The sequence below is a fragment of the Penicillium atrosanguineum genome, assembly GCF_028827265.1.
Source record: "Penicillium atrosanguineum strain IBT 20685 chromosome Unknown utg000003l_segment0_segment0, whole genome shotgun sequence".
Lineage (NCBI taxonomy): Eukaryota > Fungi > Ascomycota > Eurotiomycetes > Eurotiales > Aspergillaceae > Penicillium > Penicillium atrosanguineum.
The window spans coordinates 963748-979770 of NW_026623135.1; the positions used below are offsets into that span (position 1 = coordinate 963748).

At 51.1% G+C, this 16023-nt stretch overlaps 7 protein-coding genes across 7 annotated transcripts; 4 read left to right on the forward strand and 3 right to left on the reverse strand.

The window, feature by feature from the left end:
* Nucleotides 1-308: 308 nt before the first annotated feature.
* N7443_003773 (uncharacterized protein) lies at nucleotides 309-1155 on the reverse strand (the record flags this gene model as incomplete). The annotated part of the gene is made up of 3 exons (XM_056883829.1): nucleotides 309-620; nucleotides 675-764; nucleotides 826-1155. The coding sequence occupies 3 exons, from the start codon at nucleotides 1153-1155 to the stop codon at nucleotides 309-311; spliced, it is 732 nt and encodes a 243-aa protein (XP_056742107.1).
* Nucleotides 1156-1523: 368 nt separating this feature from the next.
* Nucleotides 1524-4340, forward strand: N7443_003774 (uncharacterized protein; the record flags this gene model as incomplete). Its single annotated transcript, XM_056883830.1, has 4 exons — nucleotides 1524-1546; nucleotides 1594-1867; nucleotides 1932-2106; nucleotides 2170-4340. 4 exons carry the CDS (start codon nucleotides 1524-1526, stop codon nucleotides 4338-4340), a joined length of 2643 nt encoding a protein of 880 aa, XP_056742108.1.
* A 1848-nt stretch (nucleotides 4341-6188) lies between these two features.
* Nucleotides 6189-7560, reverse strand: N7443_003775 (adenosine kinase; the record flags this gene model as incomplete). The annotated part of the gene is made up of 7 exons (XM_056883831.1): nucleotides 6189-6225; nucleotides 6284-6397; nucleotides 6456-6790; nucleotides 6840-7181; nucleotides 7233-7383; nucleotides 7443-7458; nucleotides 7512-7560. The coding sequence occupies 7 exons, from the start codon at nucleotides 7558-7560 to the stop codon at nucleotides 6189-6191; spliced, it is 1044 nt and encodes a 347-aa protein (XP_056742109.1).
* Nucleotides 7561-7727: 167 nt separating this feature from the next.
* N7443_003776 (DUF1770 domain-containing protein) lies at nucleotides 7728-8455 on the forward strand (the record flags this gene model as incomplete). Its single annotated transcript, XM_056883832.1, has 3 exons — nucleotides 7728-8036; nucleotides 8145-8339; nucleotides 8417-8455. 3 exons carry the CDS (start codon nucleotides 7728-7730, stop codon nucleotides 8453-8455), a joined length of 543 nt encoding a protein of 180 aa, XP_056742110.1.
* A 421-nt stretch (nucleotides 8456-8876) lies between these two features.
* N7443_003777 (uncharacterized protein) lies at nucleotides 8877-11078 on the reverse strand (the record flags this gene model as incomplete). The annotated part of the gene is made up of 5 exons (XM_056883833.1): nucleotides 8877-9884; nucleotides 9935-10303; nucleotides 10362-10491; nucleotides 10609-10778; nucleotides 10890-11078. 5 exons carry the CDS (start codon nucleotides 11076-11078, stop codon nucleotides 8877-8879), a joined length of 1866 nt encoding a protein of 621 aa, XP_056742111.1.
* A 1129-nt stretch (nucleotides 11079-12207) lies between these two features.
* On the forward strand, nucleotides 12208-13172 carry N7443_003778 (60S ribosomal protein uL2; the record flags this gene model as incomplete). Its single annotated transcript, XM_056883834.1, has 3 exons — nucleotides 12208-12256; nucleotides 12398-12975; nucleotides 13035-13172. The coding sequence occupies 3 exons, from the start codon at nucleotides 12208-12210 to the stop codon at nucleotides 13170-13172; spliced, it is 765 nt and encodes a 254-aa protein (XP_056742112.1).
* A 1025-nt stretch (nucleotides 13173-14197) lies between these two features.
* On the forward strand, nucleotides 14198-14938 carry mpt (putative DNA repair and transcription factor Ada; the record flags this gene model as incomplete). The annotated part of the gene is made up of 1 exon (XM_056883835.1): nucleotides 14198-14938. One exon carries the CDS (start codon nucleotides 14198-14200, stop codon nucleotides 14936-14938), a length of 741 nt encoding a protein of 246 aa, XP_056742113.1.
* Between the last annotated feature and the right edge of the window lie 1085 nt (nucleotides 14939-16023).

Below are 16023 nucleotides of genomic sequence, written 5' to 3' on the forward strand. Positions count from 1 at the left end.
TCTTTTCTTTTCTTTTTCTGATGGACATGACAACTAGCGGAGTTCTGTACATGCGTGGTCTGGGGTTTGGATTGGGATTTGGAAGGAATCTTCTGGTGGGGTTTCTTCATGGTCTGTATGTATTATGGCTTGTCGTCACTTGTGATTGCTGTCTATACCCGGTGATGCGAGTATCTCAGCTGGGGCTGGGTTGTTTGGCCTCGATATGTTTGGCATTTGCCGGACAATTGAAACACGTTATATGACAACTAAAAGTTGAATTGGACCTCATGGCAGTCATTACTTCATAAGAGGGGTTTTTCGTGGTATCAGGTTTTCTTTTGAGGTGCTACGGGCCGGTTTCTGGCCACGCTGGTCGGCACAAAGCGGAGTGCGGACATCGACTTTTCCAGCTCGTCGATTTCCATATCATCTGACTTCTGTGGAGCTTTTAGCTGAGTCTCTGGCGCCTGGGGTGAATTAACTGGCGGTTGCGTTTGAGATGCTGAGCTGCGGCGCCGCAATCTTCCCTCGTGGGATGAGATAGACACATTAGAGATGCGTCTTCTGTGACTGTTCAGGGGCCTCAGCATCGACGTCTGTCTATCAATACCATCATTGATGATGTAGAAATTATAGCTCTAAAGAGAATGAATCAGGAAGCAAGTTCTCGAAAGTAAGAGAGGGTATCATACCCGAGGGAACATGTGCTTATCTATAAGATGAAGTCTACGCTTCTGAGGAGTCGAGCACTTTCGGTCGCATGTCTCAATAAAACAACCAAACTATATAGTTCGAGTCAGTTCAATGTTGTTAATGCAATAGAAAGCATAAAGCAGCACATACAGTCTTATCGCCGCGCGCCCGCCTCGCGGATGCAAAAGGATCATGATTCTCTTCGATATGGAGGGTCAGGAAATGACCTGTGGGGAAATTCTTACTGCATTGAGAGCAGCGGTTGACATGGGCTTGTCGGTAGTGAACCTCGTAGTCTTCGTACGAAGTGAACGAGAGAGTCTCGCGGTGCGGAGGGAGAGCACACTGCATAACCTCGGCGACAGGCTCTGGATATCGGTGTAAGGCCTTACTGTTCGGTTCAGGTGTAGCAGTCCCCGGAGTCGGGGATGACGATATGTCAAGAGATGGTGGACTCGAGCTTCGCGAGCGTTTGGACATGGCGGTGTTGTGATCGATCCACCAAGGCGGGGCAATTCACTGCAGCAGGGGATAAAATGTGACTGAGCGAATCATAGTGCGAAGATCATCTGGAAATCGAAGAGGATTTAGAATATCAAGTGAGAAACAAACCAAGTAGAAGAATAGAAGAGGTAGAAAAGCAGAAAAGTAGAAAAGTAAAAGGTCACCAGCCACAATTTGATCGGCGCCACAGGGGGAGAGTCCGCAAGTACTCCACGTCTTTTTCCGTGACGGCAGTTTTGTGACTTCCACACTTCTTCCCGGACTCATGGCTACTTCGTCCACCTACCCAGTCAAAGCCATCTGACGGGCGTCTACGGTGGGGGAAAAGTCTCCCATCCTGAGCCATGGCGTTCCAAGATGCGTGGCAGTGAGTTCCTTTGTCCCCAGCCAATCTCAAATCTAATGACCCGCTAGGACTGCGCTCCATGCCGAAAAAGAGCTCTTGCAGCGCCTTGTTGAGAAGGAGCCCACCTTCGCCGAAATCTCTCACTTTTTATCAGAGTCAGTCCCGTTACCTACATTGCCGTGCGGCTTCCAGCTGACAGCAGCGAACTTGCACAGATTCCGCACCGCTTGTCAAAACGCCATCCTCCTCGACTTCGAGACCGCTCGCGATACCGATGTCGAAGGTCGCCTGTGGGACGCGCATCTGAAATTGAATACTCGGTTTCGCAAGCTGCTTTCCCGCGTGAGTGCAGACGCTACGAATGACTTGCCGGATTTACAGTTGGCTAATGGATGCGACACAATAGTACCGCGAGGAAAACGCTAAAAAGAAGCCGGTCGAGAAGCGCAAGCTCGAGAAGCACTACCTAGACTTTATCAAGTCGAGCCAGCGGTTCTACCGGGGATACATCCAGCACCTCTCGTCGCACTTTGGAGGCATTGTGGAACTGGACAAGGTCGCGCGCAAGTTCAATTATGAGAGTGCGCAATTCTTCGGTCCTCAAATTCGGTAGTCATTGGACTAACTCCGCTATTTTCCCCCAGACTTGTCGACGCAGCTTTCGTCCATCGTTACACCTGATTTGCACAAGCGCATCCTCCAATCCTGCCATGCGACACTAATCCGACTCGGCGATCTTTCTCGCTATCGCGAAACCGAACTCGTCGCCAAGGACCGCAACTGGGGCCCTGCAATTGGATACTATGATTTGGCTTCGGTGATCTACCCCGTCTCTGGCGCATCGCACAACCAGCTGGCTGTCATCGCCCTCGCCGATGGTAATCATCTCCGAGCCACCTATCATCTGTACAGAGCATTGTCCGCCCAAGACCCGCACCCTTCCGCAAAAGGAAACCTGGAGATTGAATTTCGCAAGATTATGAATCTGTGGACCAAGAGGGAGCTGATCCGTCCGGAGGATGCCGGTTTTCCAGGAAGAGCCTTGGCTCCTTGGTTCGTCTACCTTCATGCACAGTGTTATAAAGGCAATGATTTCCCGGAGCATGACGAACTGGAGAGTGAGGTGATGAGCCAGTTGTCCGTCGACATTAGAGAACGTTCTCTTGAGGGAACTCTCCAGAAGTTGTGCCTCGTCAACATTGCTGCCGAAGACTTTGCCCGAACTCGGTCTACTGAGGAGTCCGTCTCGAATGCTCGCGCCTTTTTCCAAAGAATCAACGTGAAGACTTTCTTTACTTTGTTGCAGATCCTTTTGGTTGAACTGGAGCGATTTGCCGCTGAAGATTCCAGCACAAGCAGCAAAGATACCCTCAAGAATGGTCCGGATAAGGTGACTGTCGTCGCGCGACGGATCTTGCCTGCGCTGCGCCATTACAGCTCTTGGCTTCTGACTACTAGTGATCTCCTGGTTGCGCAAAAAGAAGAGAAGGACTCGATCCTCTCCATTCAGATCCAGGAGTTCTGGAAAATATATGCGGGCACTCTTACACTCCTTGCGTCTACTTTCGATGTTGTACATCTCCCAGAGATCGACTATCTTCTGGAAGAAGACGAAGAAAGTCTCGGATTCGCACCCTTGGATCAACCGGCAACCTCCCGCCGATACCTTGGCATGGGTGACCAGATCAAGCCTCGTGTGAATGATCCTGGTGTCGAAAGAAGCCATCCCAATGAGGAGATGCTCTACCGAATTCGCGAGTTCGTGATTGATGGTTTGGACCTTGTCGTCAGAAATAAAATCCCTATTACGCTTGTCGACGACGAGGATAAGAAGACTTTCATTTACCAAGAGGACGGCCTTCCCTCTCAGTTCTTTTCAAGCCCTCATTCCCGTCAGCACACTCTGTCAACCCCGAATATTGAGCGAGACGAGATTCCCCAGGCAACACAGGACTCGATCTCTGTTGCCGAGGGTCGCAGCATGTTTGATGGCTCACAGTCGGCGTCTGCATCGATGTCTGCTAACATGCACGGCATTGTCGAGGGCGTAGAGCGATTGGTTGAGTCTGACACATACGAGAATTCTCCCGATTTCCCAAATCAGTTCTCGTACTTCCATGACAGTGGAGAAATGCCCACGCCTTCTGCGCGAATGGCATCAACGGCCAATCCTTTCCCTTTTAACGAGAGAACTCCGCAACAGTTCAGCACCCCCCTTGCCCCGCCGGGTCTTGGTCCACCTGCCGTCAATGCAGCCGATTCTCTTCGCGGATCTATCTCCCAAGGTTACGGAGCATTACCTGCCCTCCCAAGTATCTGGAACACTTCGTCTCCCGGTCCACTGAGAGATGGAGCTTCTCCGAGGACCCCTCCAGGCCTGGGAGGACAATCTCCAATGCACGCAATGGGTCCAGCAGGCATGAACGCCTCCGAGCGATCCCCATCGCAGGACCAGATGACAAATGATCTCCTTCGCCAGAGTCTCGCGGGCCAATCCCAGTTCTCACATGGCATCGACACCGCTAGCTCTATTCCATCCTCATGGATTCCTCCGACCAACCTATCCGCGCAACCGTGTCCCCCAGGGAACAGCTGGGACCGCGACATGGGTCGTATGACTTTCGGCTCCTACAAGCTTCCTAGCCAGCCAATGTCCAGTGGCATGCCAGGGCAAGCCTGGGCAAACGACGCCTTCATCGCGAGTAGTCTAGCCTCAGGTGCCGGGCACTATAACTCCGCATTCAGTGGCCACCGCAAGCCAGCGACCCAGCTTGGCGCAATTGGCCAGACCCCGCCATGTGGCCAAGGCGGTTGATCACAGTTACGAGCTACAATCTTCCAATTTGTACGAAAACCGCATTCTAATCTGCGTAACACCCCTACACAGCCGAGCGAGACCAGGAAAATTCCAACATCCGGGCCCTTTCTTCTCAGCCCTGGCTCGTGTTCTGTTTCTCACTGGAGGCCATCAAGGACGACGAAAGTGCCCTACTCATTCTCTGAAATAGACCCAAGTACGTGCCTTTCATTTCCCTCGGCCCGATTCTCCAGATTCCAGAAACGCAAATGCCTTGAGCATGAGCTTCGGCCTGGATTCCACGGCCCTCATTACCCTGCTTTCCCTGTGGCAGTTTTCTCTTTCTTTTCATTCCGATTGGGATTAGGAGGACGGGCACTGCACGTTTCCACACGGGGGAAGATCAAGAACCGAGTTACCCCTGCTTTTAGCGGATGATTTCGTTCGTCATTCAGTTTTTGATGCGTTTTGCCCTTTTGTGCGTGTGATGAAGCCCTTGGTAACGAAAACTTCTTTTGTAATGCCTTTCTTTGATTTTGATGGTGGACATGTTTATGATGATGGGTTTGGCCCTATGCCGGATATTATCTTGACAGGTCTGCTATTCAATGGACAGTCATTTTACGTCTACCCCTAATTGCTAAATTCCGGCTGAAATATCTGTAAAAGCTGCAGATTGTAACCTAGGTGACGGTGATGCCTCAAAAAGGCGATCGGCTTCCCCATAGAGTTATTCCATTGAATGTAAGTATCAGTCCATCCCGGTTGTGGTAAGTAAAAGGGGTAATGGCGAGACACGTCTAATTGACATACTCTGCCACCACGGGAGGATACCATCCGAGGTGCTTCTCGATCACCTGTCTGTAAATACATCGCTACCATTTCATTCATTCCCGCCTGCAGGGCATGGCCACTCCATTCAGTCATGGGCAAAGTGTCCAATGGCCTCCCCTGACTCCCCAGTGGCTGCGCCAGTTCATGAACGGGGAAGGCATCAGGGTGTGGACCACACGAACCACATCGCGGGTTTCAGCAGTGTTCGACTCCTCCAAAAGAGCAAGTAGTTAGCTCCTTTATTCCATATAGGAGTGTAGCTCAAGGCCACGATAGAGTAAGCTCGTAGCAGTGTGGCCGATTGATCGCGCGCAAGCCAAGTGTTGAAAGACTGCCGGACAATTCCTATACATGTAGGCTTTAATTTAGCATATCGGTACGAACCCCAAATACTTGTAGCTGCGTGTTGATGCATCGGACAGGTCTGATAAGTTGCTAGGAACTATACATTGCTTGCTGTCTGTGGGGTGCATTTTCTAATACTTCCAGGACCTCAGATCTCGATCTCAAACTCTTTGCCTCCTAATTCAGCAAGCAAAGCATAAGCAGATTTTGAGCCTAGAGATGATTATGCCTGTACGGTCCTCTATGCTTAAGCTTGAGATACAGTCTCGATGCGATATTGTACTCGGGAAATGATTTAATCGTTATATCGTTGTTGAAAACATATGCACTTTTCCAGCGCTCGCGGGTCTCCCCAGGTTTCACACGCTCTTTTCTCTATACCAGATTGCCCCATGCTGTACATGAAAGTATCATAGGTAAATAACAGACACAGTGTTGTATGAGAAAGGAGAGCAAGGTTTCTTCCGAAAAGGATCAATGCCTTTCGAGTTCAGTTGGTCGACGTTAAGTCGTTTATTTCAAGGTATATGGGAATGGAAAAAACGAAAATTGTTTGGGTATAGAGGGTTGAATCATCCAAAGGTTGTTTGGTGCTTGTCAATTATTTGAGCTGCACTGGGATCTTCATGGGAAGATGTCTGTGTTGAAGGTCTTCTTTTCTATTTTGTTTGAGAGAAGTTTGACCGTTTAAGAGCGGGAGTAGGCCTGCTTGGGGTAGGGGTAGCTAGAATTGACTGTCAGCTTGGTAGGTTCTTCGTGTGGATGACTGGGTGGAAACTCACGAAGGTCCGAGCTCCTGGATGCTCTTGCTGGCCAACCACTGACCCATGTCGACGCTGTCCGCAAGAGGCTTGCCCTGGACAAGACCGGCGCAGAAGCCACCGGCGAAGGCATCACTTTGGGGAACACAGATTAGACAATTGCTCATATACATGCGGAGAGGACAAAACTTACCCGGCACCGTTGGTGTCGTTGATGGCATCCTCGGAGAGCTTGTGGACGGGGAACTGCTGGACCTCGACCTTGTCGCTGGAGCCAATGGCAACAATGGTGGGCTCAAGACCCTGGGTCACGACGACAGTGCGGGGGCGCTGGGTGTTCTTCTTGGGGAGGGCAGCAAGCTTCTTGGCGATCTCAACAACGTCTTCGGTGCCCCACTCGTGGCTGGCAGAGTAGGCACGAGCCTCAGTCTCATTACAGCAGGTGTAGTCGGTGTAGGGCAGGACGCTGTCGAGCTGATCCTTGAAGAACTGGGGGATGAAGGGGGCGGAAAGGTTGAGCATGAAGACCTGGAAGTCGTAAATAACGATTCAATCCATGAACATCTGATTTACATACCTTGTTCTTGGCGGCAGCCTCCTCGGCGAGAGCCAGGATGGCGGGAACGCAGACAGTCAGGTGGAAACCACCGACGTAGAAGAACTGGGCCTTCTCAACGAGAGACCAGATGTGGGGCTGCTGCAGGTGCTCGAGCTTGTACTCGTTGGCAGCAGCGAGGTGAGTGCACATGCTGCGGTCGTGGCCAGTGATGATGACACCGCACTTGCCGGTGGGCTGAGACTCGTCGACACGGTACTCGGTGTGGACACCAGCCTCCTCACAGGTCTTCTTCAAGATGTCACCGTACTTGTCCTTGCCGACACAGCCAATGTAGACAACGGAGTTGTCAGGAAGAAGGTACTATATCGATTATTAGTATAATTGATAGATAAGCCCAATATCGAATCTTACCTGAGCACCACGGGCAGTGTTCTGGGCGGCACCGCCGGGAATCAGCTTAGCATCCTTGGCCATGAGCTCCTCATAGAGACCCATGTGCTGCTCCTCAGCGAGGATGGCATCGTTGGCCTTGAGGCCGTACTTCTCAAGAAGAGCGGCATCGCTAGAAAAGACATGTCAGCAATTAAATTGGTAGATAGATCCCCTGAAGTCAATTCGTACCCACGAGCCTGGATGTCTAGAGAAACATTAGCAATTTATCACAACTTTCAATATGTTGAGCACACGTACCGAGGAGAGGGTTCTCCAAGCACAGAAGAGGGTAAGATTGAGCAGACATTTTGATAGATGAATTGGGTAAGATGTAAGAGAGAAAAGGTGAGAAAGGTGGGAGGATGGAGGGGTCCGGCAGAAAAGCAACCGGGCGGAACAGTCCTCAAGGTTGAGCTCCACCGTCAACACATCCAGTCTACTGTAACCCGTCAACACGTCACTCTAACATCCACAATGGCCGACCATACATTGGACATCCCGGAGCTCCTCCAGTCCGCTTCAATCAAGAGACACCCTGACCCGGCCCACGATATCAACCCGTCCACAGCGGCCTCGGAAAAGCAGCCCGTGGTCGCAGCCCCGGTATCCGATGCTGCCAGCATCGCCTCCGACATCGTCGATCCCAGCCGGGTGATTCGACCTGTGCGCCGGCGCCAGACACTCCCCCCTTTGCCAGACCTACGCTTCGAGCAAAGCTATCTGGCCAGTATCAGGGATGCTGACACCTGGGGGCGAGTGGCGTGGATTACCATCAGAGACCAGGTACGGCAGCTATCTATCTTGGAATCCAGGGGGAGCATGCACATCTGAAGATGGAAAAAGCGACATGCAAAGCGGAACTTCATAGCTAACATCAACTGCCCCCATCAGGTACTCCTCCCTCTGATCCAAGGCACAGTCTGGACACTAGCCCTCTCCGGTTGGCGCTTTTGGAACCGCAACGCCTCGCTCAGCGGTCACACACTTGGCAGCCGAATCCGCAGGTGGTGGTACGATGTGAACAACTGGAAAGTGCCACCGCTGGGTTGGACTAAAGATCCGAAGGTGGCCGCGCAGGTCGAAGATGTGAGCTCGTCTTTCTAAAAGCCTTGCTTTTTTTCCGGAAAGGACCTGTGCGGCTAACGCTTTCGGAGTTCTTACAGTTTTACGGGGCCGAGTTCTCTAACACGGGTGCGGACTAATTGTACGGTTGTACAGTGTATCTGAAGAGATTTTATCTCAGGGGCTGAGGCGATCACCTATTTCACTAGCATCATCGGCGTTGAAGTGTGGCGTTTGGTTTCATCGATTTTATATATTTTTTCCTCTATATCCCACCATTATAAATGGTTCTCAACTGGCAAAAGCCATGTGTACGGGTCTTCTTGTCTCCAATCAACAATAGCACATATTACTGGTCCAGTAAATCTGGATTCCTTTTGTAACATTCTTAAGATATTAGGATTTACTACGGGCTTGAAACATCAATGGGCATCACAGTGGATTAGAATTCATAGTTTGAGCAACTCCATGTTTACTCCGGACAATCAGCCAGACTCGGTGGCCAGAAATCGGCCTGTTGAATATAAGACAGGGCGCGGGGATGGATTAGCTAGTCGAGCTCTATCTTTGCGTGAAAGGGGCCTGCGGATGAGATATGCCTGGGACAGGTCGGCGTTCAGCACTGGCGGAAAGTCCATTCAGGCTATTTGTCTCGGCTGGCTGGGTGGGCTTTTGAAAATCGACAGGCGCAGGAATGGGATTTGTAGGAACCTGGAGGGTGGCTCCTGAAAGATTTGACCCGAGAGGCATAGGTGGTGCAGCCATTGTCGGCGCCGGCTGAGGCACCTGGGGTACGGGTGCAGGAGGTAAAGAAGGTGCGGTCACTGCCGGGGCTGACTGCGCAGTGAAAGATGCTGGTGCTGGAGTTGGCAATGATGTTGGCTGGAGTGGTAGAGACGGATGTGCAGATGGTTCAGCTTCGCTGGCATCTTTCATCTCGGTCTCTCGGGCAGGGGGAGGCTCGTCCTGTGCAACCTTGGGTTGACTAGGCATATTGCCTTTGCCGTAGCGAAGTTGGACCACAAGACTTTGAGGTTCTCCATTCGTGATGGACTCGTCTCCACTAACGTTCCCTCCCTCGTCGTCGCCCTCGAACTCATTCTCATCGTCTTCCTCGCCGCCCCATTCTCTTCCGCTGTCACCAACCTCCGATGGGGCTGCTTCAGACTCTTCCTCTAGATCATCGTCTCTGTATCCCGAATACCCATTAGGATTGATAGAGGTCCGGGCTCTCTGGGGTCTACCCTCATCCTCCTCATCCTCGTCAAACTCAGAGTCCTCGCGCTGTCCGGTGAGCAGCGCCTCTCCGTACAGACCGCCGGCACGGGACCGAATCTGCCGCCCGCTTGCAGTAAACCGAGGACGTGAAGGTTCAGCCGGTGTCACATTGGACGATGCATTGCGAGTCGATCGTCGGGAAGGAAGCCCATCCGAGAACATATCTTCATCATCGGAGTAGGTGTACTTAAGCTTCTTACCGCGAGTACGTCCTTCATACATGGAAAAGCCAGGTTCCGGTCGAATGAAAGCCGCTTTGCGCTGGAGACGGTAGTCCCGACGCTTGCGTTTCTGGTAGTATGGTCAGTCTAAGTCTCTTGTCGATTCTATGGATAACTTACGTCCTCTGATGCCTCAAATCGAGGGATGGCATTCCGAATCCTCTCGCTGAGCTTCTTCGAATTTGTGCCTTTTTCTTCTTGGAGCTTATCGGCAATCTCCTGTATCTCTGGAATACTACCGGCAACACTCCACCAAGTGTTGTGTTTGAGAGCGGGGTTGCTCTCCCGGTATAAACGAAAGTGTGTATCATCTTGACCTTCGATAAGCCAATATCGGCGTTTTAAGCTGTCGCGACCCCATGGCTGAACGGAAAGGGGTTGATTTAGGTCGTCATCGTGGCGCGCCTGCTTGTATGATTCCTTAATCTTGGCCTGGATCGCATCTGATGATGCCAGGGACCAGAGTATCAGAGACCGAAGCAGCTCCAGCTATGAGAAAATACAAATCAGAATTGAATGTTACATTTCCAGGGTCACAGAAGCGTACTCTTTCTTCGGGCGCCATCGTCATAAAGCTGCGGCCTCCGTGAAGGGGGTTCCTCCCCTGCCATGCCTTGGGCCATTGCGACTGATGTGTTGAAATAGCTTCTTCGAGGGGTCGCGTATAGTGATTCCGCCTACAAAATGCCATAACCAGGTTAGCTAGCTCTCCTGTGGTTAATTGGCGGGTGGGAGGCAATGCGCGCGTTTCAGAGACTCCGCGCGGGGATCAAGGTATCGGGTGGCGACCATACTCAACATCCTTCTTGCGATTCAAAACGAGACCCAGCAATGCGCATAGTAGGCGCTCAATATATTCTCCCGGGGGAGACTCCTCAACTCCTCTCTCGATGTCCTGGGGTCCGAAATGTGGAACTCCCCGAGGGAAGGATTCGTGGAAACGCGCGCGGAACGTGACGATGAACTAAGTATTGCGACAGCTCAGCGAACGTGTTCTTGAATGGTCTGAACGCGTTATGGACGTGTCCAGGCGTCTAGCGATGAGCAAATTCCACACGATAGTAGTTTAACTCACTGCGATGATCGGGTTGTCGGCCAGAACGTATTCATGGGGTGGTGATGGCTCCCGCTTCGGCGGCGGCGTCTCCGACTCTTTCTTGAAGTACTTGGTGATACCAATAGGTTCATCGACTGCCATAGCTGCTTCGTCGTCTGTCGGCGGTGCCGATGATAGCGACGAGAGTTCTGACTCAGAAGGTGCCATGTTGGATGTTGTGGGGAGGTGGTGTGAAGGACAAGGTTGGCGTCCGCGCAGGAAGCGTCACGTCGGCAGTACCTGTACCTGCGCCCGATTATTTAATGGAATTCTTTACGCGACAGAGCCATTTACAATGCGCTCTGAAAAACATCCCTCCGCATTTGTCTACAATGGTCAGTAATGTCTAGACGCAATCAATGCAAGATGCGCTCTATTCGGGGGTCTATAAAGTCCCGTACCTATGACAGGGGTGTACTACGGAGACCAGACTACAAACTGCGCTTAGGTACCGCTTGAGATCCTGTTTTGCAACTGCCGAAACAAACCTGTGAGAACAGGCTAGACTGATGCAGTAGGATGTTTTAAAGAGTGTTGAAATGAGAGATCACACAGATTTGAATCAAGATAATTCAGAAATGCTCATAGGATGATAGATCGGTAGATTTTAGCATTTGAATGGAAGCTGGTACTGAAATCAATGAGATCGAGGTGCTCGTGCTCGTGCTCGTGTAGCTTATAGTTAAATCGTCTTCTGTGTCTAATAGTTCGATCTTGTAGTCTGATGCTACTGAATATGTTGATCAATTTAGCTTCATATGTTGCTGATGGTAGCTGGCGGGAGTCATAGTGTCATGAAGGGGAGACGCGGTTATTAGTAGAGAAGTTGATCAAGGCCCACCGATATCAGGTGAGTTCATTTGTCTCCGCAGACACTTCAGGGCTATCCTTGGTGTCACGTGATGGGGTTAGTAAATAGCAGCCGAGACGAAGACACAATGTCAACTTTTTGTGAAACATGATGGGACAGCCCAGATTGTTATGAAATCTTCATTCCACCAGGAATTAGCTAGCCATGACAAAAAAATTCAATATTATTGCTACCCCGATGCAAATCTTTGGTTCTTGCAAAAGTTCTCTCGCGAAAGTGATTACATAATGCGGTCCGCGCTAGTGCTGATTGGGTTAGGTTAGCGACCGCACCCTAAAGCCCACACAGTCCCGTCCTCCATCGATTTCTCATCCTCCCAACGACAAGCCCATCGTCAATTCGAGGTACGATTTTCCACACCCACGACTCTCAAGTCGATATTCGCCTGTCAACACAAATACTAACACTGTATTCTAGACAGTCGCCATGGGTCGTGTTATCCGCAACCAGAGGAAGGGCCGTGGCTCCATTTTCAGTGAGTGCGATCGAAAAAAAAAATACCCTCCTTCCACCAATTTTTGTCGACGCTGCGCTGCGAGTAGCGATGAAATTGCGAGAACCAGGATACACACAACAGGAGAATGCGAGTGCTGATTTCGAATTTTTCTGTTTACAGCGGCCAACACCCGTCTCAACAAGGCTCCTGCGCAGTTCCGTACCCTCGACTACGCCGAGCGTCACGGATACACCCGTGGTGTCGTCAAGGAGATCATCCACGATGCCGGCCGTGGTGCTCCCCTCGCCCGGGTCCAGTTCCGTCACCCCTACAAGTTCAAGATGATCACCGAGACCTTCATCGCCAACGAGGGCATGTACACCGGCCAGTTCATCTACGCTGGTAAGAACGCCGCTCTGACCGTCGGCAACGTTCTTCCCCTCGCCTCCATGCCCGAGGGTACCGTCATCACCAACGTCGAGGAGAAGTCTGGTGACCGCGGTGCGCTCGGCCGTACCTCCGGCAACTACGTTACCGTCATTGGCCACAACCCCGAGGACGGCAAGACCCGCATCAAGCTCCCCTCCGGTGCCAAGAAGGTCGTCAAGAACACTGCCCGTGGTATGGTTGGTATCGTCGCCGGTGGTGGCCGTACCGACAAGCCCCTCCTGAAGGCTTCTCGTGCCAAGCACAAGTTCGCTGTCAAGCGCAACTCCTGGCCCAAGACTCGTGGTGTTGCCATGAACCCCGTCGATCACGTACGTTTCCTTTGCATCTGGTTCCCTTCTGGCCATATATCTGACTGTTTCTCCTATAGCCTCACGGTGGTGGTAACCACCAGCATATCGGTAAGGCCTCGACCATCTCCCGCTACGCCTCCTCGGGTCAAAAGGCCGGTCTTATTGCCGCCCGCAGAACCGGTCTGCTCCGCGGTACCCAGAAGACCAAGGACTAAGCGTCCAATTACGTGGAGTTATTCTTGTGATGGGTTGAAAATGGATTTCTGCTATGAGACAAATGTACTTAGGCGACTGCGGATAAGCGTCCCATGCGCCCTAGCGAATCAAGGTTGTGGACACCACCTCTTCTATATCGAAAATAAGGGTGATAGAATGGGGTCGGGACTGGCCTCAGTGTTGTCAAGGCAGAACGGAAGATCAAAAAAGGCCCTTGGGGCTGAAATGATACACCTTTAAATTTTATGCTGGTGCCCCACCCTGTAGACTGTCCGGTACTGTAGATACGTGCCTGTAGGCTGATGTTCGTCCTTGGATGTCAACATCAAGTCGGATCTTGGATAGTTGACCGAGCGTGGAAACGTTTCCAATTGGAAGATTGCAACATTCTCCACAGTTAGAGTTTCCTTCATGTTCAATGCTGAAGAGGCCACTGGCTACCTACCTAGGTCCTATGCACTTTGTCCCTTAATTCGACTAAGCCCATCTGGTGATTCTCGACGGGGTACTCCACGACTTCCCACGTGGATGGGAACTAAGCAGTTGGACTAGTTAAGCCACAAACATCATCCATTTCGCTTCAACCCCTTTTTTCACAATGTTGAAATGATCACTTGATACTACAATTGTGTTTTCACATAATTGTGTTCCTTTATCTCAAATGTGATGTGCCCGGGGGGTTGTGTGGATAATATGCGGCAATATATATCATAGTAACGCTAGAGATTTACCTTGCCGATAGTTTAATATTCGACGAATATTGAGCAAAAACAGAATCGAAATCTAGACGAGATACTGAAAAATACATCAAGGTCACCAGACTAGCGCTAGAATCTTGCTAGATCGATCGAAGCTCTGTCAAGTTGAGGTGACCTCCCGTTGATTTCAAAATGACCAATCAGAGACGCCCCAGCAGAACAGAACCAACTCACCCCAGCACCTTATATTCTCCCATTTCCCACGTCCTACGACAATGCAGCCCCCAATACCAGAGTGAAAGGACCCATCGTTCATGTTTCCCAACATGTCGAGCATACAAAACATCCCACAAAGGATCCCGCGCCTCAGCCGATCTGGCACAGCCCTCACCTCCGCTGAACGGTGGCAAGCCGTGACCAAGCGCGACGCAACAATTAATAACTTCGTCTACGGCGTCCTTACCACAAAAATTTACTGCCGCCCCTCATGCCCCGCACGCCTAGCCCGGCGCGCAAACGTCGAATTCTACGACACCCCCTCCCAAGCCGAAGCCGCCGGACTCCGACCCTGCAAGCGCTGTAAGCCACAATGCGACCTCATGGCGGCTGCCAATTCGCAGGCGACAATGGTCAATAAGGCATGTGAGATGATACAGGAGGCGCTGGGTGCAGGGATGAAACCCAGTCTGCAAGATCTGGCGACTCACGTGGGACTGACTGCGAGTCACTTCCATCGCGTGTTCAAGAAGAAGATGGGTGTTACGCCTGGGCAGTATGTGAGCGGGATTCTGGAGGAATCTAGGGGTGGTTCGCCAGGGTCGGGGTCGAGGACCCCTGATAATGTGTCTATTGTTGAAACGCCGCGCTTAGGTTTCATGAATGAAAGCGGGCTGGGAGTTAAGGATACGAGTGAGAGCCTTGTGTTGTCTGGGACATGTGAGCCGCCTGTCATATTGGACGCGTGGAACGCATGGAATGAGTTTGATGTGCTGCTGGCTGCTGAGCAAGGGCAGATTTCTCTGGAGACTACTGGCTCCATAGATCCCCGCATCATCTCGGCGATGTGACCGTGGGGTAGCCCTATTGGGTTGGAGTGTTGACCATGGGACCGTTGCATCATTCATTGAATGGAGATACACACACATATATATATATATATATATTGTATAAGCCATCCAAACTTTTAATCAAGATAGGATCCGTTTAATAGGCTATGGACATTGTTCAAGCATGATACAGATTAAAAAAAAAAAAAGGCTCCACTCAGGAGGCGCCAAGGTGCCAAAGCAAAGAGAGCAAACTCAATGCCATGGACCTCGCCACCACGACGGAGGGAAATGTGAAACACAACCGAAACCTTTTGTGGAAAGTCTTGGGCCCCGTGCGGTGTATGTAGAAAGAGGTTGGGGAGGGGGGCGCAGGGAGAGAGAGACGCACGCGTGTGCAGCTTACGGCGATCGAGGTTCGGCTAGTCCTTATTTCAATTGGCGCCGGGAATAATGGGTATCCCAATCCCAATCCCAATCCCAATCCAGATCAAGTTGGATCAAGTTGGACCCTGTTCCTTGCGGTGGCAAGTTAGAAACAGGAACAAGTTAATTATAGTACACGCTGATCCGGCGGCGGTTCCAAGTCTTCCAATTGGAATTGATTTTCTCCACCGTCGGCCCACCAACGCGTGTCACCTTTAGCCGTCGAGTCTAGCCCAAAGCTTTGAAACACTATTGTCTGGCAGATGAGAGACATCCCGGTCCGGTCAGAAAGCCTGTTGACCGTGAATGGCGTTGGATTGAAACCAATTTCTATTACAGTCCATTATTCAAGAGAAGACAGAAGACGTTCTCCACCGATCGACAATGCACTGCATGCAGTGAAACGGATTGGGGGATTCCAGAAACTTTGGGTGGCGCCAGACGATAAATAACAATTCGATGAGAATTGCGTGCCAGGGATATTGCAATCTCATTTATCGCTTTCTCCTCCCTTGCGATCCTTTCCCTTTCCCGCCTTTCCACCCAACCTTCTCTTCTCCACACCACCTTGCCCCCCCCCTCCGGGATCGTCCTCTCTTTGCTCTCTCCTTTTTTAACTATTGATCTGTGCTCCTGCCAGATCGCTTCACGATCGTTTCATCATCCTTCGCTTTTTATAT